The sequence below is a fragment of the Anguilla rostrata genome, chromosome 9, assembly GCF_018555375.3.
Source record: "Anguilla rostrata isolate EN2019 chromosome 9, ASM1855537v3, whole genome shotgun sequence".
Taxonomy (NCBI): Eukaryota; Metazoa; Chordata; class Actinopteri; order Anguilliformes; family Anguillidae; genus Anguilla; species Anguilla rostrata.
The window spans coordinates 6,073,432-6,100,513 of NC_057941.1; the positions used below are offsets into that span (position 1 = coordinate 6,073,432).

The 27,082-nt window shown below is 39.9% G+C and overlaps 1 protein-coding gene and 1 long non-coding RNA gene across 5 annotated transcripts; one reads left to right on the plus strand and one right to left on the minus strand.

The window, feature by feature from the left end:
* Positions 1-1,110: 1,110 nt before the first annotated feature.
* LOC135262770 (SAM domain-containing protein SAMSN-1-like) lies at positions 1,111-12,502 on the minus strand. 4 transcript variants are annotated; one of them, XM_064349968.1, is made up of 8 exons: positions 11,798-12,502; positions 6,797-6,877; positions 6,528-6,665; positions 5,896-6,019; positions 5,106-5,257; positions 4,681-4,887; positions 4,140-4,290; positions 1,111-2,364 (listed from the first exon to the last, which is right to left on the minus strand). In XM_064349968.1, exons 1-8 carry the CDS (start codon positions 11,936-11,938, stop codon positions 2,201-2,203), a joined length of 1,158 nt encoding a protein of 385 aa, XP_064206038.1. In that variant the 5' UTR covers positions 11,939-12,502; the 3' UTR covers positions 1,111-2,200. The 4 variants fall into 4 exon arrangements, with proteins under 4 accessions (XP_064206038.1, XP_064206039.1, XP_064206040.1 ...); XM_064349969.1 differs by having other exon boundaries at positions 6,528-6,655; positions 6,793-6,877; positions 11,798-12,189; XM_064349970.1 differs by lacking the exon at positions 11,798-12,502 and adding an exon at positions 8,096-8,286.
* On the plus strand, positions 10,152-15,276 carry LOC135262771 (uncharacterized). Its single transcript, XR_010332317.1, has 2 exons — positions 10,152-10,323; positions 11,695-15,276. It is a non-coding gene; the product is annotated as an uncharacterized LOC135262771 (long non-coding RNA).
* Positions 15,277-27,082: the final 11,806 nt, after the last annotated feature.

A 27,082-nucleotide genomic window follows, 5' to 3' on the forward strand; every position in this document is an offset into this window, starting at 1 on the left:
ATGGAGTGTTCACAAGTTATGTATGTACATTTTTAATGCAGAGTGGTACAACCTGCGGTTGTAGAAGCTTGGAGCTCCACATGAACTTCAGACCTCCAAGCTCCTACAACCACAGTTCATGCCACTCTGCTGTTTGTATTGAGATAAAAGATAAATTTGGCCATTTTATTATACGTAATTATTGCGTTATTTCATAGTTTTGTATCCATGAAGCACTTGGACAAAAGATATTGTTTATTACAAAGTAGTTTAAATGCAGACACCTTTTAAATTTTTATTTTAAAATATTAAGTTTCAAAGGCAGTAAGTCATACAATGGTAAAAATATAAGTGGCCACATTAAGGACCAGTTGTACATACACTACCGATAACAAGTTTTAGAAAACTCCTATTTTTACAGTTTTATTGAAATGTAAGCAGTTCAAGTCCAGTGAATGACCTGAAATGATACAAAGGTAAGTAGTAAATTGCTAGAGGTTAAAAAAAAAGTTTAGGTTACCAAAAACTGAAAAATAATGTACATTTCAGAGTAATAAAAAATACCTTTTTCAGGGAAAAAGTAATGGATTAACAACCACCACCAGGTGGCAAATGTGAGCACTCAAAAACCATATCTGACACTTTAACCGTGGGAGGCAGGAGCAAAGTAAAACAGTATTACCGCTGCTCTTATGTTAATGGGAATGGAGAGGAAAATACATTATAAAGACAAGCTGAAAATAGGGACATGCTTGTTATCTCAAAGACATGCATGTTAGGTGCGCTCCTGCAGTTGCCCTTGACCAAGGCACTAGCCTCAGAACTGGCGCTGCACTGTGGCTGCCCACTGCTCCTAAGTAACTAGGATGGGTCAAATGCAGAGGACAAATAACCACAGGTTCAATAAAGTATGTATATGACCCTTATTTTGTGGTATTTCATGAATTGACTGTCATAAGGTTATTCAACAACTTTGTTCAACGCGTACTTACATAGCAATAGTTTTGAGCCAGCACTCTCCATTCAGTTCTCTTGATTGTCAGTGACAAATGTGGCTCAATCAAAGAATCAAACCTCGCAATGTAGGCTACAACATGTACCAGATCTAATTTTAAAGAAATGAGAACAAACTCACAGTAACCTTTTTATTACTTTAGTAATGCATGTGTGTATTCTACAGTCACATAGTATCTTGAAATACAAAACAAGTTATTGTATATACAGTATTTGCCAATGGCCCAGTGCATTCATTTTACGGTGTATTCTTTTTTTTCAGTAAAAGATCTCAAGGCTGTTGGAAATAGCTTAACACTGTCTAGCATAAAAGCAAGTGCATCCTCACACACAAACATAGACACTACAGCATGGACGCTAATGTCCCATAACGACCGCTACTGTGCCAAAATAGTCCTAGCTGTTTCCCCTGGCCTCAGATGCACTCTTGTAACCCAGTCTGACAAGGAGTCACTTGATATGTTGTCAAGTCAGGGAATCTGGTCATGTGGTATAAGGAACAGAATGAAACAAAAAAATAAAAAAAATACTTTAGATACAGTATAAATATAGAGGTCCATGGAACCCATAGACATGCATATTTTATACTAGACAGGAAAGCATGACCTCACCCTACCTAAGCTGTGAAGCCCTGGAAGTAAACCTGCACTGTGCATGTTGAGCGCAAAGCATGGAGCTCCTCATTAAAGTGGATGGGGAATACCAAGCTTTTGAAGGCAAAATAAAACTTCTCCAATGGTATTTTGAAACTCAAGTAACAATCCTTACATATACGTTTCATATGAAAAGCAGATTATAAAAAAATATGTTTAATATTTTGGGAAAATGTACAGTAAATAAATTTCAATATTTTCCCCAAACTTCCCCAAACAAATTGCACACATAATGAATTTTATGATCATGAAGAACTGACATGAGGTTTCTTTGGTTGTTAAATCACCTTGGTTTTCTACCCTCAATTTCAATTGAATTCAATGGGCGGCAAGCTGTTTTGCGCAGTAGAGGCTAGTTTCCCATTACTTCCTAGGCTTCATCGCCTGGCCCTTCTACCCTCTCCAGCTCCAGTGTTAATGCTCTATGGTGGAACCACTTGGGGCCAGAATTACACAGTGGGGGACACTATGTAATGTAATTGCACATTAGGTGATGGTGACAGAATGAAGTAGGAGAAGAAGTGTGACACTGACAGTTGCAGTTGGGCCTCGGCCTAACTCAGGGTCGATGGGTGGCTTCCTGCGTCTTCCCTCCCATTGTCGGTGGGCTCGGACGTTATGTAGCAGCCTGAGTCTCTTGTGCAGTCATCATCCATCTTCGGACTGGCTGACTGAGACTCTGCTCCGGGGCTGCCGGCCGTCTCATTTTCACCTTGTGCTGCAAAAACAGTCCAGGCCGTCAGGAAATCGGTCTGCCAGCAGACTTTAATAATATAGTAACACTGCAGATGAGCATTTTCATCTTAATAACCCAAATGCTTAAAGGACAGTTCTTGGCTAGATCACTTAGTAAACGTGCAGCAGTAAATGTGTAGTCCATTCCAGGGTTTATTATCTGACGTGTAATGTGTTTAACTTTGTCACTATTCACAAATTTTCAGTTGCTATTCTGTCTGGCGTCTTCTGGATTTGATCCAGTGTGTTACTTTCTTTCATTACCCAGAACTACTTTCACCACCCCCCCCTTTGTGAGAAGGGGTACAGTGTACACAGCCAGCTAGATTGACATTAGCTAGCTAGCTAGCTAGCTAGCAGAACTCAGTTTAAAGGTTAAAAGCAAAGTGAGAGACCGTGGGCATTCCCCAAATTCCCTGCAAAGCCACGCTGTTGCATTCTGGACTATTGGACACTGCTAGAACAGCAAAATAATGGCTGATTTTTTTCAGTAAAAGTATTGTAGAAAGTTGATTAGTGGGCAGGGGCGTCATAGTGGGGGGAAAAGTGGGACTGACTACTCAGGGCCTGAATGGGGGGAGGGCCCTCGAAAAGCCTGGAATGATGCGTGAGGGATATGGATCAAGAGAGGAAGGGGACCCACAGAGACTGCTTATGTATAGGGCCCAGAATTTTGTGCTACACCCCTGTTAGTGGGGATGCTAGGCAAAACCCCTGACTTGTCCCTAAGGGGCTGAATCGAATATTTGATACTTGTAGTTGGTTCTATACCGAGTTGAAGACACACACCCAAACTACATTTTGTCTGCTGTTTCAATATCTGTGTGATGTCATGTCTTTACCAGAACTCGAGTTTAGCTGTGGAAAAAGGAAATACTACACAAAACCTAGAAAGGGTTTTGCAACATCGAATATGCTAATTCATACCAAGTGTTTTAGCCGGGGTTTTTGCTTTTAATTAAGTGACTGGATTACACGTCAGTTGCCAACCACTTCCAACACCACGTGGCCAACAATGTCCTCATTTAGACCTGTCTATACAGCCAGCCCAATTCAGAACAAAAAAAAAACCTTCAGGTGAACCGCATTAGTAAGGTGTATTAACTCTCCTCATGGAGACTGAAACAAGGTTTGAAACCGTTAAGCCTGATGCTAGATATAAATTAAACTTAATTTTGTATTCAGTATTCTTTGTATTTTTTTTTTTTTTTTTGCAATGATACTTTTCATGCTCGATCAACAAACAGTGGTATTAACTTTGTGAAACCAAATTTCTTATTCAACACCAAAATGTAAGCCATCAGATAGCGCTAAACCACAGTCACTTCAAAAGTTCACACTAAAAAGAACATTTCCTGTCAGAGGCCCCCGCCTGCTAATTCTAAAGAGGCCCTTTTTTCCAAACGTTATCAAATGTGTTTATATGTGTAATTTCCCGCACGCTATGTATTTTTTAATTATCTTGATTTACCGCTTTGTCTTCCATGTTCTACATGCCACTCTCTGTTGAAAAGGTTGTTCTCTACCCTGTTCTGTATGTACAGGGTATAAGGGATGGTGGCTACAGATTTGTTTCAGAAATTCTTGCATACGTTACAGTACATTTTGTTCCCTTGGAGGTCATTGCTGAATCTGTCCCGTAACTGAAAATGGCTTTGAGAATATGTGATGACTTGGCAAAGCACTCTTGCAGGACATCAAAAGAACCACAGCCCTGACTTAAGACTTTGATATGATGCAGCCAGCATCGTTACTCACTCTCTGCGTCGATGCCGCAATCTGCAGCGGCCAGCAGCCGATGCCTATGGTCTGGATCCATCATATTCAACTCAATGAGATGTTTCTCCTTCAAATCCCTTAGATCCTCCACGGTCTGATAGCCATTGAGAAGCAGCGATGAGGTGTACTCCTGAAATGTTTAATTTCATATGTCACCTCAGACTTTTCTCTGGAAAAATGATCGGAATCTTACAATTGAAATTGCCATTTAACATTTATATCTAATTAAGGTTTGAAATTATTTTAAATGTGTATTTTTTTAATCATCAGGAAGTAGTCATTATGCTTTTGAAAAGGAACCCCAAGGATTCTGTTGTTGTTGTTGTTGTTTTTGTTGTTAGACACACCAAAAACACTCCACTATTTAATTCATCCACAGAAAGACAAATTTACAGTATGAATATTTTGGCACTTTAACTTGACACTTTCCCCCTTGGCTTTAAAGCCTCGTGTAACAACGCAAAAAGAATTTGGTGTAAATGCACATGGACTTTGCTTGAATTCACTAACGGATCGTCACCTGTAAATGAAGGCCCTCCAGCAGCTCCTGGAGAGTCCCGGATTGGAGGTGCTTGCTCTGCCTCTGTGGCCGCGCCCTTTCAGGTTCGGCCTCTTCCTGGACAATGATGTCAACGTAGATGAATTTGAAATTTCCAACTTTGTTGTTGAGCATGCCGGTCCATATACCCATGGGCGGCTTGCTGATGATGTCAATTACGTCCCCAACCTAGATCGGAAATGGTAAACAATAAACTCCAGGCACAGCAGCACACTGACAGAGGGTGGAGGCTGAGAGTCAAATGCAATCCTTTGGATCTGTGAACTGGAATATCATGATCGTTCTTCTGGGCAGGCTTTACAGACACAGCCCTGAATAGACGATTCAGACTGATGCAGATTGACTGAGTAAGACTGAGAATGGCCTAATGGCCGTAGATGGGCTACCTTTAGTTTGAGGGAATCTGCGTCGTACGGGCTTGGGACGAAGTCAGTGTGAACCCTGGCTCTCCCGCAGAAATGTCCGGTGTACGGGACGTCCTCCTCCAGTCTCAGGCTGTCTCTGTTGGTGGAGCTATCAGACCCATTGGTGACACCGCCTGAGCACCAACAGTAGATATGAAAGCATGAACATGGAGCACAAACTCTCCAAAAGAAGGCTTGAGACTGAGATCCTTCAGCAGTTACTGAATCGGCCGATGTGAACCCTTCAAAAATCTGATCCTGCACCTGCACTAACACATACAGTAATAACTAAAATTGCTAACAATTTATAACAACTTTGATTCTGAACAGAACTGCTCAGATCCATACTTGGGAAGTGGAAGTAATAGAAAAATTTTACAGCAGTATATGTATGATTTCCTCAAAACTATTAATCTCTAATGGAATTGTATTGTTTATAGTTTCAATATTGAAACTTTAATAAATATCAATAATATCCCTTTTCCATGGGTTTTCAGGTTTAATTTTCATGAACTGATGTGAATCAACTTAAGTTCAAATTTTGACAACTTAAGCTGTCAGTGTACATCCACGTTTAGTACAGGAATTAATAAATATAACCCGATGACTCAGAAACACGGTAAAATGCACTCAAATTTTTGCTGGACACATTTTGTTTGACAGTGTAATTTTAATAGCACATCCATGTTCCTCTGTCTTCAATCTGAGGCATCAGATGAGAATCACCTCAGGGCAGAAGCTGACAAAGGGATCGTGCGGACGACACACTTACTGGAGGAGCTCTGTCCACTGTTAAGGCTTTCCAGGGAGTTGCTAGTCCTCCTGGAACCTTTTCCCAGGGGACGGCTACCCTCGGCCTCCCCCTCCTCCTCTCCTCCGTGGTCCACATCATCAGCCTGGGTTCAAGATCAACACATGCATGGCTGTCACTCGACCACGTGTGCGTTCAGTCATTGTCAGCGTGGTGGAGCTTGTACGAAAGGGAAACTTAAAGCAGTGGTGCCCAGTGCTAAGCCGTTCTGTTTAATTCCTCCTGCAAAGCAGCTCAGCATCCCACTTTGCTCCAGGGCACTGCCCTTCTCTGGCCCGAAAAACTGTTAATCCCCAACTCCCTTCCCTAACTGACACGTAGAAGGTGTTTGTAGTCAACCTATTTTTGCTCCTCTGTCTTGTTGAGTACAGAAATTAAGGTAGGATCTTTCAACCCTGAGGAAGTTTGTATTTAGCCAAGCTTTTCAATGTTTTCTACCCTCGATTCTTGAAGGGCAAGAATGTGTAAACACAAAAGGGAAAGTGTAATGTATGTTCTGTGGAGTGAGTAGAACAGAACCTGCAGAGGCATCGGCGCATCTCATAAGTGTGGTGTAGTGTGGACATGCGGCCGGGGTGTCTCACCACACTCACCATTTCCTCTGAGAAAGCCTTCACATACTTCCTGCCCATCTTCTTGCGCATAGTCAAGGAGATGGCCTTCATTTTCTTTCCAATGCTGCCATGTTTACTCTGATCACAGCTCTCAATTTCAGACTCCCCTTCAACAGGCTAAACACACACACACACACACACACACACATTGGCAGTGTTGGCAACCATAGTAACATAGGCACATTTTACTATTTGCTTTCACGTACTATTTTTTGCATTACAGAGTTGAGCTAGTTTATTTTACTTACCAGAGCCCCGCCATTTTCCTCTGGCTTGCTTGGTGATGGATGATTTCTGAAGGCATCAAATCTCCCAAAGCTGGTTGATCGCTGTGCAAGAGGAAAAATTACTTCTCACTACAGCTGAATATAGTGCTATACTGACAGCAGGCTGTATGTAATCCAGGAAGAACATGTTTTGTTCTCGTTCGCATTTCAACTGAACATCGGAGAGCGGCTTTTAAAATTCTGTGGTCTGTGGCTGTAACTACTGTATGTCTTCCAAAGTGCATTTTGGCATTGATACAAAGTATTTGTATCAAGATTAAGGTTACTGTGCTTGAAACAGTTTTCCATGAAGCACTAATATTTATTGCTCATTCTGTACTTCCCTTACCCATAACTGTGATCCATGACTACTTGATAAAAAAAGAAGGAGTGGAAGTCTTTAGCTGAAGGTTTTTAAGCAAAACCCTTATAGACAACTGACCTATAATTTCACAAATTAATAATTTATAGTAATAATTTTTATAATGAATAACTTTGACTGATATTGAGTTATGTTAACACACAGTTAATGTGTGTATTTCTGTCTGCAAAGGTACTATTCAAAGAAAGTGAACACGTATTTCTGTCTGAAAAGTCCCTATTCAAAAACAGTTGACACACACATTTCTGCCTGAAAAGATACTCTCAACAGCAAAAAAAAAACATTAAAGTGAACAACTTCTAAATAACATTGGTTGAGCTTCATTCAAGGTACTGGATGTGTTATAGTAGGGAGATTATCAGCAATTCATTTTTTAGTAGATTGCCACCACTGATGAAAGAGTCCACATTTAACTCTTGCCACCGAAGTGCAGAGGCCAGGTCCTAAGCATTGCCTGTGCATTAGGGAGCCAACGCACTGTCAGTGTTAAAACGATGAGCTAAATCCGTCTGCCGCTCCTTTTATTATTAAACATCTGAAAAGGTCCTCTTTAATCTGCTGATTCATCAACCGTACTCCAAAATAATCACGTAAACCGACAATCCGTGCAATCTCTATTAAATGGCATAGCAGTCCAATGCAATAAAGCATTCAGTTCATCCATTTGATTAATGTGACCGGACCTTTGACAGGGCCAGTCACCACATCTGTCACATTGGCACTGGCGCATCGCTGTAAATTGACCATCAGAGAGACCATAACACACAGTCTGCTTCTCACACCTGCTCGGCATACACACGTTTATGACTTGCTCTCCGGAGTAGTTGTTAGACAGTTAAAAATGCCACTGAGCTTTAAGGGTAGAAAAATAGTAAATTAGCCATTTGACAATTTCCTACCTTTGGTTTGTTCTTTGATTTGTCTGAAACATTTGATTGTTTCCTCTGTAGCATTTTGTTGAATTTATTCTGTAATGTCAGCCTTTAGAAAAAGAGATATCATAGGTCCAGGTAGCTCATCGACTAAACAACAGCGCAGCGCAGTACTGGGCTTCCTCACACAGGATGTGAGATGACGCTGACGAAAACCAGACATGTTGCTGTGAAAGGGGGAAAAAACACTTCGCTGACATCTGCATGTTTAGGTGCCTGTGTGCTCAGATCATTTCTGGTATATGAAAGCCATACAAGAGTGCAGGATGTGCTGTTATGTTGAGAAAAACTGAATCATCCAGTACAGGGAAGTAAATTTGTAATTTGTCCTAATGTGATTCTTTTGAACATTTGCCTTTCAGATAAGCACAATGGACACTTGCTCAAAGACCAATATAAATCCAGTATAAAGCCACTTAATAGAGTGTTGAGTGCAACCTGGCCTGGTCTGCATACAACACGACATATCGTCTACTAACATGTAGAATTCCATTGGAGGAATATGGCACCATCAGCACACCCCTTAGTTCCAGTGAAGGCAAATCTTAAGCTACAGCATACGATGACATTCTAGACGATTCAGTGCTTCCCGAAGAGGTGGCACTTTCCTGTTTCAGCATTGCAATGCCACCAGACACACAGCAAGGTCCATATAGATATGGTTTTGTCAAGAACGTTGCGGAAGAACTTGAATGGCCTGCACAGAGCCTTGACTTCAACCCCATCCAACACCTTTAGAATCAGTTGGAAGGCCAATTGCAAGCCAGGCCTAATCGCCCAATCAGTACCCAAACTCAAAAATGCTCCTCTGGCTGAATGGGAGCAAATCCCTGCTGCAATGCTCAAACATCTAGTGTAAAACCATCCTAAACGAGTGGAGTTTGTTATAGTAGCAAATGTTGGATAAACTCCATAATGCCCATAATTTTGTATGAGATGATGTATGTCAGGTATCCAAATACGTATGGCCATGTGGTGTATTTATCAACAGGATAAGGACACTTTACAACTCCCTAATGGCCACTGTCCCAACTAATGGATTAATATCACCAAGTCTTGCACTACAAAGGGGGACTAGGCAAGAACGCCCTCTCTCCATCCCTATTTGCTATTTTTATCCAACCCCGTGCTGCCAAAATGCGACAAAATAAAAATTTAAAAAAACTAATTTACAGCCTCAAACCATAATGAAATATACTAAAATTACGACCTCTACGAAATAATCACTAAACTATACAAACTACTCAACTATGCAGACCGTACCCTATCCCTCCCAATAAAAAAATGGGGATGTTTTATTGCTAAGACCCAATGCCAACCACTGGATCCATTCTCCATGACTAATACGAACCTACAACTCATTCAATATAAAATAAATCATAGAACACATATTACAGGCAAAAAATGCACCAAATGGGCCTAGAATCAGACGCTTGTTTACTATGTCCCTCAAACACCGTATGCAACCTGGCACTGTCCACCCGCACTACACTTCTGGCAAGAAATGATCAACAAACTATCTCTCTTTTTGGACTAACAAATTCCACCTTCCTCTTCTCTCTGCTTACTCTGCAACCACTGTTCCTGAATCACTCACATTGCCATGACTGTCTTCAAGAAGACTGTCCTCCTGGATAACAAGTAAATAACTAAGCAGTATGCAGTGGCCTGACCTGACTGAGTATATCCATGGAAAGAATGACTGCTTCCACAAACAACGAAATGCAACATTTAGAGCAGACATGGCCACCAGTCATCAATGCCCTACTTTCTTAAATTTCTCAAACATGTAAGCAAATACACCCTTTCTTCCCCTTCCCCTGTCTCCTCTAATCTGTGCACATACACGTACGCACATCTTCACCGACATGAAAAATGTGATGAAAATTAAATGGTTTGAGAAGCAAGATTTCATGATTCATTGCTGTAAAACTTTATTATCTGTGTTCCTGTAAATAATTGGGTAAAATGGGACTTTATCATATTTGTTGCCGTTATTGCAAAAGCAGTTTATTGTTTTCAGGAAGTCCTACACCATGAATAGTGCGCACAGGAAGAGCTGAGCGTGGCGAAACCCTGGTGTTGCAAAAGTTTCTTTCTGATTACTTAATTTTAAGTTCCCTGTTAGTCCCCACATGTCTTCCTGATGAACGTGGACCATTTTATGTCCAATGGCACTTTAAAGAAGAACCCAGGTAAGACTGTCATCGAGTCTGTTCAGTTTTAGAATTAATTTTACTATCTAATTTCCTGTGAAACTGCTTTACAAAAAAAAAAATGTGGCGGCACTTCAGTTGAATTGCATTACATTGCTATAATTTTTGACGTAAGAATTAATAATGGTTGATAATAACTTTGTTATCAACACTATGCTTTGCGGAAAAACAGCGTTAAATCTTATGTTACTTTCTACATTCAATCAAACTAAAGGGCACATTTCTCCTTTATGACATTTAACAGTTGTCATGGCCAATTGAACTGTGAGGCAAGTAAGGATATAATTCAGTTAAAGCATGAAGTGGTTTGGACCTTACATTCAATTAATATATTAAGCCAGTCTCCAGTGTTTCCATGACTTTCTTTCTTTCTTTTTGCTCAATAAATTTAAGACTGTTTCAATTTGATCGAACAGAAGCCAGTGAACTAAGAATGATTCAAGAAATAGCAGTGCAGTCAAATATTATCACATTATCCTTAATGCAGTTTGCAACACAATCAAGGGCCACCTAAGAAATGGTGGCAAGCATCCTCCATCACCATCCTTGCCCCTAAGGGTACTTGACAAATAAACTAAGAAATAAAAATTGTGTCTTGACTGCTTATGTCTTACCTCAATCTGATACAGAAATATTAGCGATAAAAATTAACTACAGCAGGCAACAGAAACCTGACAAAACAAACTTAAGCCAAATGTTCTAAAAAGCATTTTGAGTTTCAAAACATAATGCCCTCGTGCAACGACAGCAGATACAGAAACGATAAGCATCCACTGAAGCAACTGACCTTCCAGAAACAAACAAATCATTTTTTTGGAAATCACACTTGTATTATTAACGCCTAAATATGCAATCAATATGCAATCACAAATCCACCTCTTATGCTCTGACCATCATTGTAATTACTTGCAGAGATATTTTATTTAGCCACACAAGCTTCAATAACCATGGGTAAAATATAAATGCAATGTTCTTTCCAGGTTCCAACAAGATGGTTAGCTAAAAGCCAACAAAGGCTTTGTTTTTCAAATTAAACTGCAATGTCTCTGTCAGTGTTATTGAGCATTAAATAGTCAATGCAGATAAAAATTATCTTGTTTGACAATTGCATACATAATCTTATTTATAATCTGTATACTCACCCATGACCCCCTTCCCTTCTGATATCACCTGTTCACAATGCTAAAAGTTTTTCCAATAAAGTAAGCATCCTTCACTTTCACTCTCATAATATAATCACAAGGACAGCCCTACCCCTCTCCAAAGAGGCTGGTCTGAAGAGAGGCACAAACGACCCCAAAAAAAAATAATAATTTGTTCTGAATTCTTAGAATTCTTTTCGGTTCACAGGACCAGGTTGGGGCTCCTACAAATGAGCTTTGACTGACCGCCCTCTTAGTGTGCACTGGAGTCGCTGAGCACATACATCGCAGCATGTTCAGTGCTGACTCACCTGATCACAGATATGCAGATCGGTGATTGAGTGGACAATGCGCGATGGTGCGAGATGCGTCCTGCGGTGGCGCTCCTGGAAGAGGTACTCAAACCTTTCCCAGTTGGCGCTGCGGGGCAGGGTAAAGTCGTAATTGCACATGTGATACTCGGTGAGGGGCCTGCGGCAGGTGTGGTGGGGGATGTCCCAGGGCAGGGGAAACTCAGCAGAGCTGCCACAGCTTTGATGGCCTGGGCGTGGCTCGGGGCTCCACGTCTGGACCACAGGTGCAACGTCGTTCCCGGTGACCCGCTGCTGGGCGTCTTCGCCTGGCTTCTGCTCTTGGTTTTTTGCCGGACCTGTGCGTGATGTGACGAGGCTGTCGTTCTTCAATAAGAAGTCCGGGACGTGAGCTGGGGAGGTCAAAATTGAAACTGAATTACTTTAATCAATCAAGCTAATGGTGTTTGATATGGCACTTTGCAATGTCACTGGGTACTTAACCAGCCCAAATGTTACAGGCATGGCAGTGGTGTGGATTTAATCATTGTTATTTAAACATTTGGATTGAAACACTAATTTGTTTTTTCTTCACAAAGACACTTAGGCAAGTTCATATATCACCCAAATGAACTCAACTGCTTTGTGAATATAAAAGGAAAATGTATTTGTAATTCAAATGTTAACTGAATCCAGTCCATTGTATTGTTGTTCAAAGACACAACTAGGTAACACTTAAACATTATTACATGTGTATTTACATGGGCATACATTCAATACTTTTAATTTGTGTGAATAAATTTAGATAATTGAATGTGTGTATTCTCAACTTTATTTTGGGTGAAAATCGTTTGCTGTTTAAACAAGAATATACTGTGTTTTCAAATTTCCCAAGAAGTTTGGCATTACATTTGGGAATAAATCATTCTTCTAAAGAAGTCTACTAAAGCTTAATAATAAATATAGCCTAGTTATATTGTATAGTGCCTTTTTAAAATGATCCATTTACACATTTAAAGTTGTATGTACATTGTTTTGTGTTTTCAACACCTTTAATTAATTTGCTGGTTTAAGTACTTATATTTGTCACATTGACTTTTGGAACATGGGGTCCATCATGTGTTTCTCCTAGGCCATCCCAGGGCATACCACTCATCTCAGATGTGCCCTGTCCCACCTCTGGACTGTTCTTCCCCCCCCCATGAGCTTCTGTGTTCTCTTTAGTGTTCCCATGGAACCCCCTGTCCCTGTGTCAGTGTCCGCAATCTGGGGAAGCGTTCAGTTAGACTGTCAATATGGTGACAGAGGAGATTCAGGAGGCAATGGTACCTGCATCACACAATCACACACCTGACCACCAGCTCACATACTGCATGGCCTTGTGTTCCATCAGCCACAATCTGTCTTTGTGACTGGTGCAGCAGGCCATTTGGTGCTGACATTTTACCATGTGGTGCAGGTGTGTCTCTTTACACCCATTTCCCGCAACACGCAGAAGCACCAAAGGCCTTTTCATTGAAAAAAGATATGAAAAGCCTACGCAAAACGTCTGTCTGTTTTGATTTGTCAATCAAGAAACTGGTAATACAAAAAATCACTGAAAAGGCCTGACAATTATTTAGGAAACTTAAGTTGTGGGCTACACTGAAGCAGAAGCTACATAAACACCAGCACAATCACCAACATGGTATCATTGCCATAGCAACAAATGCAGACAGAAATCATAAACAGCTATTTTTAGTGGTTATCCATTTTAGCGGTTAGCGGACAGGTCAAGGTTCTGTCCATCCCATCAATTTGGGAATTTATCTACTGTAATCCTTCTGACTCATAGGTTACAGGCTTTTTCTTCCCCTAACCCCCACCAAATAACCCCCTCATGTGTGTAAGGGATTACTGAGGCAAAACATTACCATCTGTACTGCATAACAGGACAATTATCATTTATGTGAAGAGATTTATCTTTGCTGGAAAAAGGTGTTTCGCTCATTACTAGTCTACACAGGAAAATGTCCAGTGTTTATTTCAACTCCTAACAGATAACTTTTGGTCCAACATTCCAGAGCGGACATTTTACTGTGCGTGTTTCATCTCTTAGTATGCATGTAACAATTATCTCAAAACTATGATTTTTATACCAAGTACCAGAACGTAGTGAAGGTGATTTTTTAATGACATTTTTGTTAGAGACTTACACAATCTTTGTAGTGGTGTTTTGTCTTACAGCAGATGGTCTCATTATGTACACTGAATGAACTACTGTGCAGAAGTAGTTTATAAAATTATTGTCCAGAGGTAGAAAGTATCACTGAGATGATTATGGAGATGAATTATTACCACTGAGGTACCCTTATCTCTTTACATTTTCCTATGTACTACAGGAAATTCTAATTCATGTATTTAACTAAATATTCTGCTCCATGAGTGGCACATTCGAGTTAATTAATTTTTTGGGCTCTTGTTTGTATATGCCAGGTTTTACATGTGATTTTTACCTGAATTTGAAGTTTATTTTCCCTTCTCTCAGAGCTGAGCTGGGACACTCTGTCTCCCCCTCCACCTGAAACTCGGACTGTATGAGATCTGTGCCCATCGCTAAAAAGTCGAAATCAACAGGTTGGAATTGTGCTCATTTCTGCTCTGTTAATTCTGTTATTTAATCTTCATCTGACAGCCAGGAAACATCTCCCTCAGTTTAGCACAAATATTTTTCCTGAAAGTGCTGAAGCATGTAGCGCATAAAAATTTGTCCTCGTTTGCAACACTCACTACAGAGTTACACACTACCTCTGGAAACAACGTCAGCACAAGAACTGTTGTTCATCGAGAGCTTCAAGAAATGAGAAGCCATACACAAGCCTAAGATCACCATGCGCAATGCCAAGTGCCAGGTGGAATGGTGTAAAGCACACCACCATTGGACTCTGGAGCAGTACAAAACACGTTCTCTGGAGTGATGTATCACGCTTCACTATCTGGCAGTCTGACGGATGAATCGGGGTTTGGCGAAATGCTTAGTGCCCTTAGTTCCAGTGAACTTTGTGGCAACAGTTTGGGGGAAGGCCGTTTCCTGTTTCAGCATGGCAATGCCCCATTGCACAAAGCAAGGTCACTAAAGAAATGGTTAGCTGGGTTTGGTGGTGAAGAACTTGACTGGCCTGCACAGAGCCCTGATCTACCACATCAAACACTTTTGGGATAAATTGGAATGGCCTCTGCGAGCCAGGCCTTATACCCAGCATCAGTCCCCAACCTCGCTAATGCTCATGCGACTGAATCCACAAATCTTGCAAATCCCCGCAGCCATGTTTCAAAATCTACTGGAAAGCCTTCCCAGAAGAGTGGAGGCTGTTACAACAGCAAAGGTGTATCCGACTCCATATCAATGCCCATGGTTTTGGAATGAGATGTTCAACAAGTACACACGGGTGTGATGTTTAGGTGCCCACATACCTTCGAAAATATGCTGTACATAAATAAATTAATATGCAATGTGTCATCATTATGTTATCATTATTATCATTATCACTTTTATTCGATTTATTCAATATTTTAATTTTAAACTATAAGATAATTCACGATAAGTTTATATATATATTTATTCCTTGACAGATAATTAGCTACCAATTACAAGCAATGTGATGCTGGCTAACTATTTAGAACTTTACAAGTAAAATAAGAACCATATAATAAAGATGAAACAGTTGTTATGTAACAAGTAAAGACAAGAAAATGATATTTTTTAAATGCATTGCTGAAAAAGAGTTTGATCGCTTTGCAGAAATCCAAACATGTAACAGGCAAGTGCTGTTACAATTTTTCATAATACACTAATATATTTTGTTTTGTTCATTTGCAATTAGTTAAATTAATTGTTGGATTTATATTTCATTAATTCCACAAATTAATTAATTAAAATATGCATGGAATATACAAACCTAATGCTTCAATATCAGATGTTGATTTTGGAGAAAGTGTCCTGGAAAAAGGGAGAGAAATCACAACTGCTTAGATGGTTAAATTGTCGACCTGGAGAGCAGATTGTTGGAATCATGGATGTTCCCTAAAAACTATGATTTCAAACGGACATTTACTCAGTTAATAAAAATGTACTGTATTGGTTTTTTACTCTAAAGTGCTAGTCAAAGGGATTGATACAAATACTTGAGCATTCAAAGCTCTCTTTAATCTTTAATGCACAACAGGTCCAGAATTTATGACACACTCACAACTGGAAAAACTTATTCTCACTCCTCATTTTTCTCATCTCATTTTTCTCGTTGACTCATTCCGAGTCTAGATGAAATTAATTCAGCACATGGGTCAAAGGGGTGATATAATCCCAAGCGCTAGTCACAATGAATTCAATCCTAATCCTAATCCCGATCCTGTAGAAATCACACACATGCAGTAGATGCCCAGGGGGTTGAAAATCATTTGTGGATCTGGGGAGAAAAAAAAACACTAAGAAACAATATTGAAGTTATCAAATTCAATTCCACTAAAATAAGCAAGTGCTTGAAGGTGCAATCACATAGAAGCAGACTGATTTTAATCCTCACTAACATTTTTACACTAGCCTATGTAAATGGGAAGGAATGTATGACAGTGTATATTCTCAGCTTTCATTTAAGGATATTATTATACACTTTCACCATGTATTTGCTCACCAAGTTTGAGCAAATTTTAAACTTCTAAAATTTGCTCAAACTTGTAGCAGGTACGATGCTCCTGTACACTTCACAGTTCATTCTACTGCTGCTAACAGCAGTTACATCCTCAATGAAGTGAGTCAGTACCTGAGGCAGCCATACATGCACAACCCATAACCACTCCCACCATCATGTTTCACAGATGGGGGCGGTGCATTGGATCTGAGAGTGTTCCTTTTGGCCCCCACGTGTCATGGTTCTGGGGTGTAGTGGCCTTGTGCTGCTACTAGAAGGCACCTGGCCTTTGAGAAGTTCTTCATTTGTTCCAGGTGTCTGATTTCCCAATTATTTTCACCTGGGGAGGTGCCTTTATAAGCATTGACAGAACAGCCATCTGCGCTTCTGTGTAAAATCCTGTTAACACAAAGCCGGTACAGTAGAGGTATAGGTGCTCGGTGGACTGTTTACTGAACTGTGTTGTGGTTGGTTCTGTGTCCTCTTAAGGCAAGTCAGTCTCTTAGCGCAGTGAGCGCATTCTGACACCTTAAGAGCATTTATACTTTTATTTTGAGCTCGTGTGAGCCGGTGGGTATCGGGACGTTGTCCTGGGTAATGTATTTTGTTTGTGTTTTTCTGAGCTGCGTCTCAGGGTTTTCTTTTCGCTGAGTAAGTTTTGCTACTCAGTTGTCTTTTCATTTGAGACCAGTTTTGGGTTTGGTACCAGAGCTTCGCCTCTGTACCACTGGTCCTTTTCTTTTTTCGCCCTGGTTTTCACGGGTCGCTTTTGGTTTCGCGAGCCAGTTTTACGGCTGGACAAGGGGGTCCTTCGGAGTGGTTTTTTTACTCCGTGTTTTTTTTGTTGTTGTTTAGGATCCTTTGTGTGCGGGAGTTGCTCTCCCAAGGATCTTATTTGTTTTGTGTTTTACTTTCGGGTGTTCCCCTTCCTTTGTCCTTCGGGACTTTGTGTCTAACGCTTCCGGTAGCGTTAGCTTTTCGTTCCCCTATATTCATCGCTTCTGGTTCTCCAACACCCCCACACCGTGGCCATCCTGTGTTTGTGGCAAATTACTGGTGGTTTGCATTTGCATATATTAGTCACTGATACATCCATGCATATATTAGTCACTGATGCATCCATGCCTGCCTCTTGAATAGAGTTTCTGATTTGTTGGGTAGGTGTTCGGGGGTTTTTCTTCATCATGGTGGGAATTATTCTTCATTAACTTCTTTGCCCTACCAGGCGATTACTGATCTCCTCAGTGCTCTCTTTCTTCTTAATGATGTTCCAAACAGTTGGTGTTGGTAAGCCTAAGCCTAAGGACCTACCTTTTCACCCTTTATACTATAGGTGACAATTAGGTCCTGAACTTTTGCTTGCATGGAGGCAAATGGCAGCCATTTTAAATTATACAAGACAGGTCCACTTACTTTTTCTTCTTCTTTATTGAATGGGTTCTGCCAGGTTGGGACAGCTCCTGAGATGGAAAACAAACTAGAATGTGAAGTTTATGAATAAACTTTAGTGGGGTTAGAGAGCAGTAGCATCTTAAAACTTTACCAGTCTCACCTTATTATCATTACAACCTGGGATTTTATAAACTATCAACAAGTGGCACTGTCACCAAATTGCTATATATATATATATATATATATATATCATGACCAACTATTATATACCACATATAGATGATACATGGTATTTTTTATGTTTCTAATTAGAAATTGAGTAAATAAAATGTTTTATTTTTGCAACATTGCCTAAACAAAAGAGCTTCTTTAGAATGAGAGTTAAAGTAATTTAGCAAGCAGTTTTCATTTGTCTTCAGTATATTTGTATAACAATATTTTAAATGTTTTTTGTTTGTTTGTTTTATGGTTTTATGCATTGTGCCACACGTAATTCCCAATTCACCTTTATTCATGCATATATTGTCCAGATGTTCCCCCATATACTTGTATTAATGTTAATCCCTGTAACATGACATTTCATCAAGCAAAAACCATGTAATACATTCCATTGTTTTTCACCTGTCTCGTTTACATATGTCCCTCAAACAGCAAATGAACACAGCACACTATTTAGGATTTCTCTCGCTACATTTTCCTGTTTACCACGTGAGCCATAAATTTTATTTGTGCTGAATCTCAAAAATACCTTTGAAGCAGATACATACAGCTTAAAACCGAGTACCCTATTTAATCCTGTTATGTCCAATTACTTGTCTGCTGGAATGTACCGCGATGCATTCACAGTAGCCTGTAGCAGCTCTCGGTGCGCACACGCACTGGAAAGGCGCATGCTCTGACACAGAGGATTCTACCAGTAGGTTGCGCTGTGCTCACCACTGGGAATGCCGGTACTGAGCCGTGCCACTCGCTGCTCTGCTCCGGGAGTATTGCCCGGCTGCGCATCCTGCTGGGAATTATATGCTCCCCTGCACCACTGGTGTTGTGGACTGGCTCATAGAGGCTGTCCATGGAGCCCTCCTAAAAAGCATAGGGGAAATTCGTGTCATGTCAGAAGAGTGTCAGAAGAGTAATTATTTCTATGGCTGACTATGGTTCATCACAGAAGTTGCAGATGGCATGGATTCATAGATTGATGTCTCTCTTTTTTTGTTTTTAGTGCTTTTTTAAATTTATTTTCCAGCAGTTTAGAATGCAGCCTGCATTTGATGGCTGCTGTCAACAGTGTTGCTGCTCTTTTCAGAGGCAGAGAAATGTCATGAAAAAATCAAACCCTTGTTAATTGTGTTAACCTTAGTAAATTCAATGGAATGCATAATCTGCCACACAACTCTGCCCATTATTTGCACAATCCTCCCTTAAATGCGTAGGCTATGCATTAAGGAGAGAAGCGCAACCTTGACATGACTCATGTGGATCACACATACAGCGCTTCCACCACCGTACACCTCTTTGATACATAAGACACGTTTCTGGGGCAGAGTGCGTCATATTTGTGTCTGAAAATTGTCACGGTTTCTGTGCAGGGTAGATCATTTTTCTGTGCCTGCACCGGCTCAGTGGTTAGCATTCCGATTAGCCACTCGGCTAATCGTTATTTTGGTATGTGGGGACGATTAGTTCGAGTTTGCAGATTAGCCACTTGGCTAATCGTTATTTTTGGTTCCTGTGGGATGATTGTTCCTGCTCTAACATTCCTTGCATTCCTGCAGGATTACCTCTGATCTGGTTCACCTGTTGGTTGCTGACATCTTCCGCTGATTACCAGCCACACCTGGGGCTGGGTATTTAAAGCGTCAGTAGGCAGTGGAACGGTGCTTGAGTGTAATGTGTTTTGCTCTAGCCAGTTCCCTGTCGCGTTTCTGAGTAAGGTGTAAGGATCTTAGGAACCAAGGAATTTAAAAAGAATTCACTTTAGTTTGTTTTTGTTTTTTGGGAAAAAGGTATTCGGACAGTATTTGTCCCGATTCTGAGGTTGGCGGTTTTAAGGGGTTATTGTGTCACCTTCGGGGCACAAACCTTTCTGCCTCTTACTAACCAGTTTTCCCCCTGGTTTTAGTTGGCCTCAACATCTTCTGTTTGTTTTTTAAAAGACATTTTCTTTTTCTCAGCTTCGGTTCGAAGTTGTTTATTTTTCATTTCTCATTTCCCTGTTCCTTTATTTTCCTTATATACTCCTTCTTCCTCAGTTACCCGTTTAGGGGTTTGTTATTCATTATTTGGGATACGTCCCCTAGGAGTATAGCACCCCCTTCTTATTTCGTCTCTCACGAGACTCCGTGGTTACTGGAGTGCCCTTTGGTAGCTTATAGATCCCCTGTTTAGTCGCGTCTGGTCACCCTTCCCTGCCCTCACAGAAAATAGTCACGAATGGCTTAGTAAAGCTGGGCTTTATTGTTTATGTTATAGGAACAGATATGTATTGACGTAGATCCATTGTGTAAATTAAAGATTTGAGACACTGCAGCAAAATATTTGTTGTTTACATTCCTTTCTATTGCCTGTCCTGGGACATTGAAAAGATATATGGACAGTCAGAAGGACTGTCTGTCACCCCAGAAATTGAAAACGCTATGTTGGTGACCTCATAAATACATAAAAACTATTTTCTATACTTAAAAACATTATTCATGTCCCAGTATCCACAATGAAATGAGACCCACTGGCCCAGTTTCTGTGACCTAAGCAAGCAAATAGCTTCAGCCCAATTCAGCAGTGTTTTCAGTATCAAATCACCTGTGATAGGGTACACCTGACACCTTTTGCATTCTATTTACTTTGCACTGCTGTTCATATATAAGAAAAAATAATATGAAACAAGAAGAGAATCCTTTGATATATAAAATGTAAAATAACAGTTCTGACTGTGACAGCACAGAACTCATTCTAATTAGAAAAAAACTATCTACAGTATATAAGTTTCTACAGGATTTTCACCTAGGTCAGGGTGTAGTCTGATTACTCTACTAGCACAAGCGCATAGTATCAGTACATATGTTGAGCTGCCAGCAAAATGACCACAGTGAGACTGAAAATAGACATTTAATCTTGGGGCATGGTGATTATTTATTTCTAATCCATGAATTGGACATGTTCCTCCCTGCATAACCTGGTAAAGAGCTCAGAGTCTATGCTGTTAATTAATTCTGCACCACCAACATTTCCCCGACCTCTGTGTTTGAATTTCATCTGTCTCCACTGCTTTATTGCAGTTTGGTCGATTAAATTTTTCTATTTGCAGACTTTGTTGTGCATGTAGACTGCACAAGAGAAGACATGTGCTTCAAGGAAATATTCCAAATTGAAATGAAATGAAAATGAAATTTAAAGCATAACACAAACCTGATTTTAAATGTTTATGGTTAACTAGAATGTGCTGACTTGGTTTAATATGAATCATAATTGCATTAAGTTAACTAACATCAGCCAAAAACAAAAACATATTAAGTTAAAAACTTTACATAAATCGACACAACACATCTGAATATCCTAACCAAACCCAACATAAAGATCACAAGCTAGCTCTGAGCAAGCCAACAGAACATCCTGTTCAACATGACATAATTTTACAGCCACACAGATCATTCGTGTAGTAACTGTGGTGCACTTTTGTGAAATGAAAGAACAGCGCACAAGTGAAATAAAAAATCATAAAATAAACATTCTTATGTTGTCAGCAGAAGCAAGACAAATTATGAAGCATCACAGATTTTTCTTACCAATGAAAAGCAGAAGAGGTTCATTTTTTAGTTGCTTTTCCCTTCCGAGCAGTGGACAATGGAGTGGTAATGTGTCCTAGACAGAGAGAACAGCCTCAGTCCTGATGCCTGCCTACTGTCTCACAGATTAATTCAAGATTAAATCCATCCAGTAGCCTAATCCCAGATGTAGGGAACCATTGCTATCCAAGACAGCTTTGATAACAAACAGGCTCCATAATCACAATATCTCACAGAGATCACACAACCTGACCATATTGCTGTTTTGGCATAATTAATTGCAGCATTAAGAATGTGTTGTTATTGCTTTGTTACCAAAAGGCCTGAAAGGCATTAAAAACCGTAAAACATCACGTAAAAACGCCGCTAGGCTACTTTATGCACTCAAAAAAAATAAATCTAATTCTTATTCATTTTGGGTAAAACGAATAAATAAGCTACTAAATAAAATAGAGAGATGGTGCTTGTGACCACATGCCCATGGGCCGCGCTCACCATGGGCATAGGCCTACGAGTACATTTTTAGCAAGTGCATAGCTACTTTATCTTCTTTCTACTTTAAAGGGGCTGCTCAGTTCTCTCTATAATAGGGTCGACAGGGCCTAATCTTCAGTAATGAGGCTGATATGATGTACTCTTTCTGTCCGAATGAGTGCCATGTAATAGGCCAGTCAATGTCTACGCTGATCAGTTATTATTACTTTAGTTTTTTTTTCTGCTTTCAAATAAAGAAAGCGAATTGCTTTAATAAATTTAATATCAGGTGAGTTCTAGGCCTCATTCCAATGGCAGCCACATAATGGTTTTGGCCTGCAAGTTCTGGTACCTGTAGAAGCCTACTGTGAAGTTCAAGAGTCTGTAAAATGGGCCCACCAATCCCACAGTCTTTTAACAGTCTGTTTTAAACACAAGCAACATGTGGCCCATACCCTTTATTTATGTCCATTTACAGATCGGCCCAGTGGTTGGCATAGGAAGCTGTAGTCATAATGGTGTGGGGTCTGCTACTGGAAGTGCAGCTGATTCAGATCTAAGGCACATGGCGAATACTACATTTGCTGTTACCATACAAGCAGTACACAGTAGCATAATATAGAGAAGCATTCAGACACCCTTAAGTATGCACAGCAGGGAAGGATTTAAAGCATTTGGTCTTTTTTGTCCATTCATATGTGCATTTTTAAAACAAGTTTGTGCCTGCTATTTGCACAATATAGCATCATTTAACTTTGTCCAATTGCTTTCCACTCTCAAGGTCATTTGCCGATTGATCATACGATAGCTGCATAGCACATTGTTTTAAGCTTTGTAGTGTTGTATCGAAATAAAATAGTGCAGCGTAATGATGTGTAGGCCTCAAGTGTGTCTCCTTTCTAAGAGGACATCTTGAAACTGCAGACCTCAGCCATCAGAGCTGGTAAGGACCTGTGGAGATTCACTTTGCTTTGCTCACCTAGGTGAGCTGAGTGTAAGCTCAGAGGGCATGGTGACCCCTATCAAGATGATATTAAGATCAATTGCAATGCAAACCGCACTTTCATGGATGTGACCTTGGCTTTAGCACAAAACTGCGTTTGGGTCTCTAATTGACACCAGTTGCCAAACAAAGGGTACTAATTGATGTCATTATTGAAAAGGAGCAGGTGGCAGAATTCACAGACGCCGGGGAAGGGCAAGCAGGTTGAGCGATCATTTAAACGAGGGGTGTCGGATCTGTTCACTAGTGGCTCACGAGAGACAAGAACTACGAGGGCAAGCCTTGAAGGTGAAACATAAAAAGGTGGTTTTCTACAACAGCAGCCAAACTGAGGACTCGCCACGCTTTGTTTTAGTTCCAGGACTAGCTCGCAGGGTTCCAATAATATGTTCACTTTAAAACATCGCTTTCATGAATGTTTAAAAGTTAAATTAGAGTCTTGTATTGTAATCCTTATTTGATCTGCGAACTATTCAGTGCAATAAATACTCTATTGAGTTGACTTCAGCTTGGACCTTTTTTTTCTTTTTGGTTTTTTCCATTGCAGTTTTAGAGGAAAGAATGAATGAAATTTGTGCATGAAGGAACGTAGGTAGTTATTTTCACAAAATGCAAATCTGCAATCTTCTTAATATCTGATATCTGAAGTGCCATGGGAAAAAATTGAAAAATGTGGAAGATTAATACATATCTGACCTACATTCTTGTCTTTGATTAAGATTGGAAACATCACAGACTTCCCCAAAGCAAAAAGGCAATTTATATTTAAACCTGCCAAGATTTGTGGACTGAGCCTAGAGAGCAACAGGTCACCAAAAGAGGCTAATCTCTAAGGAGGATGATTGTCTTAAAATATGCCGAATTATGCACATTTTGTTACAGCCTTATTCTAAAATTGATTAAATTATTTTTTGTTCTCATCAATCTACACACAATACCCCATAATGACAAAGAGAAAACAGAATTTTAGAAATTTTTGCAAATTTAATAAAAACTGAAATATCACATTTCCTTAAGTATTCATACCCTTTTGCTATGACACTCAAAATTTAGCTCAGGTGCATCCTGTTTCCATTGATCATACTTGAGATGTTTCTACAACTTGATTGGAGTCCACCTGTGGTAAATTCAATTGATTGGACATGATTTGGAAATGTACACACCTGTCTATATAAGTTCCCGCAGTTGGCAGTGCATGTCAGAGCAAAAACCTAGCCATGAAGTCCAAGGAATTGTCCGTAGACCTCAGAGACAGGATTGTGTTGAGGTACAGATCTGGGGAAGAGTACAAACAACTTCCTGCAGCATTGAAGGTCGCAAAGAACACAGTGGCCTCCATCATTCTTAAATGGAAGAAGTTTGGAACCACCAGGACTCTTCCTAGAGTTGGCCGCCTGGCCAAACTGAGCAATCGGGAGAGAAGGGCCTTGATCAGGGAAGTGACCAAGAACCTGATGGCCACTCTGACAGACCCTAAGCACATAGCCAAGACAATGCAGGAGTGGCTTCAGGACAAGTCTGTGAATGTCCTTGAGCGGCCCAGCCAGAGCCCGGACTTGAACCCGATCGAACATCTCTGGAGAGACCTGAAAATATCTGTGCAGCAACGCTCCCCATCCAACCTGACAGAGAAGATCTGCAGAGAAGAATGGGAGAAATACCCCAAATACAGGTGTGCCAAGCATGCAGCGTCATACCCAAAAAGACGCAAGGCTGTAATCGCTGCCAAAGGTGCCTCAACAAAATAGAGTAAAGGGTCTGAATACTTATGTAAATGTGATATTTCAGTTTAAAAAAAAAAATTTGCAAAAATTTCTAAACATGTTTTTGCTTTGTCATTATGGGGTATTGTGTGTGTGTAGACTGAAGAGAATACAAATGAATTTAGTACATTTTATTATAAGGCTGTAACGTAACGGTCTCAATACTGTGAAGGCACTGTATCTTATCTTACGATATATGTTTTTCAGAACAATAATGTGCAGCACAGACTTCACAGAATTAATACACCGCACAAGGCAGGTTATTTCAATGTGTGAAAATTTTGTGTGCAGTTACTTGGTCACTTGATTTGCTCCCCTTGATTTAAAGGTGTACAGCTTGCATGTACAGTGAACTTTGTGTCTGAGTTTGGTTGGCCTATGCTCTTATTGCCTTCCACAGTAGCAGATTTTATCCTGGATATTTCCTCCTGCACAGATTGCAACACCTAGGACATTGTTCCCATGCTGCTCTCTGGCACTGGCTGCCCCCATGGAGACACAGTGACATGTACAGAGCTGACCAAGTAGGGGGGTTATCAGTCTCCATCCTGATGTGTCCCTGGGCCTTAATTGAGAGTGCAGTGAGAGTTCACAGCTATAGAATGTCTGATTCATGTCTGTCAAAGAGGAAAGGCCAGCGGTTAAAAGTGGACCAAACATTGGCTGCTGACACACTTCAAGGAATTTAAGAATGCAATACTCTTGCAATTTGGACTGTTCTTACAGATCCCATTAAGAATTTATTTAAACCGTTTGTGTGCGACTCATTATCCTCAACAAGTCTTCTGGCCACAATGAATGAACAGATAAATATGGTTTCATTTCAATTTTTACTCCCTTATTTACATTTTTACTCTAACAAGCATATAATTGCATGAATTGCTGGTTTTGGAAGATTTCACAACTTTGGAAGAATGATGGATGGATGTTATATTTTTTCATCAATGCTGCTGTATCGTCTGTGAAGTATTAATGTAATTTACAAAATTGTATTATCCTATCTTTTCTTTTATTTTAGGACTACTGTCAGTTGAGCTGAAAATTGGGAGACTCAAAACAAAAACAGCTGTTTCTGAAAAATGGTGAAACATACAGCATGTAGGTGTAAATACCATTAAATAAAAGCTGACTCCTTTTGCCTCATATTCATATTCTTATCTCAAGTCCAAATGCCTTAAGTATATATATATAGTGAAAAGAACAAATTTCACTTTCCCATCACCATACTTTTAAGGGCACTGTAGTTTACCACGATTTCCAGTTACCTAAGTACATTGAGAAGAAATATATTCTAGCCTAAATGTTTTATATTTGTAGTAGAGAATGTGATTTATAACAAATAATAAGACATCAATTTATCCACATTCAATGAAGATACACAGTACTATGCTCAATGTTAAATCACCTCTACCAAGTATTTGAGTCCACTATGGCCAGAGTGAACTCATACAGGATAAACTCTGTAAGAGTTGAATTAACACTGGACAGTTCACTGTCTATTCAATGCATAAAACAGGTGTTTTTTTTTAATCATAAATTTTTATTTGATATGCTGTATGTATATAGTAAATTTTAAAAAAACTGCCATGCTGTGGAGTGAATTGAATTATCAAATTATAGATAGTGTTTCAGATTAAAATTTGAACCCTTTTAGTATATTGGATTACTTTGGCCTTTCAAAAAGCCAGCCAACCCCCTATAACCATACAGCATTGATGTGAAACAATACATTAAATCAAGGAAGCATTATTTTGGACATCTAATGAAAAATAGTTTATTTTCTGCCTATTTTGTCATTCTCAGGCATTCATCTTGCCCCAAACAATGCATTGCATTTCACTTGAATCCCTCGACCGAGGGTAAGAAGAAACAGTGCAGCTGCGTGCATAGGCTTTTTCTCTTACTGTTCAAACTGTTTGCTTGGAATTGGTTAGAAGATTGTTCGTAAGAATTTCCAGGTAATAGAAAATGAATTAATAAATCAATCCACTAATACTTGTTTGCATTTTTATACAGTGTGCTGATGAAATTGGAAAACAATAGAAACCTTGTGAGTTGTTAAGGCTTTATCCTACAGTAGGCCCCCATTGTATTAACATGGGCTGAACCACAGTCATAGAATATGTTAGTCATGAAGATCAAGAAAAATCATAGAAAATCAAATTTCAGAGAATCTCTGTAATTTACCTGTCAACCACAACCAATCACATTTCCCTCTTGTAATCCAG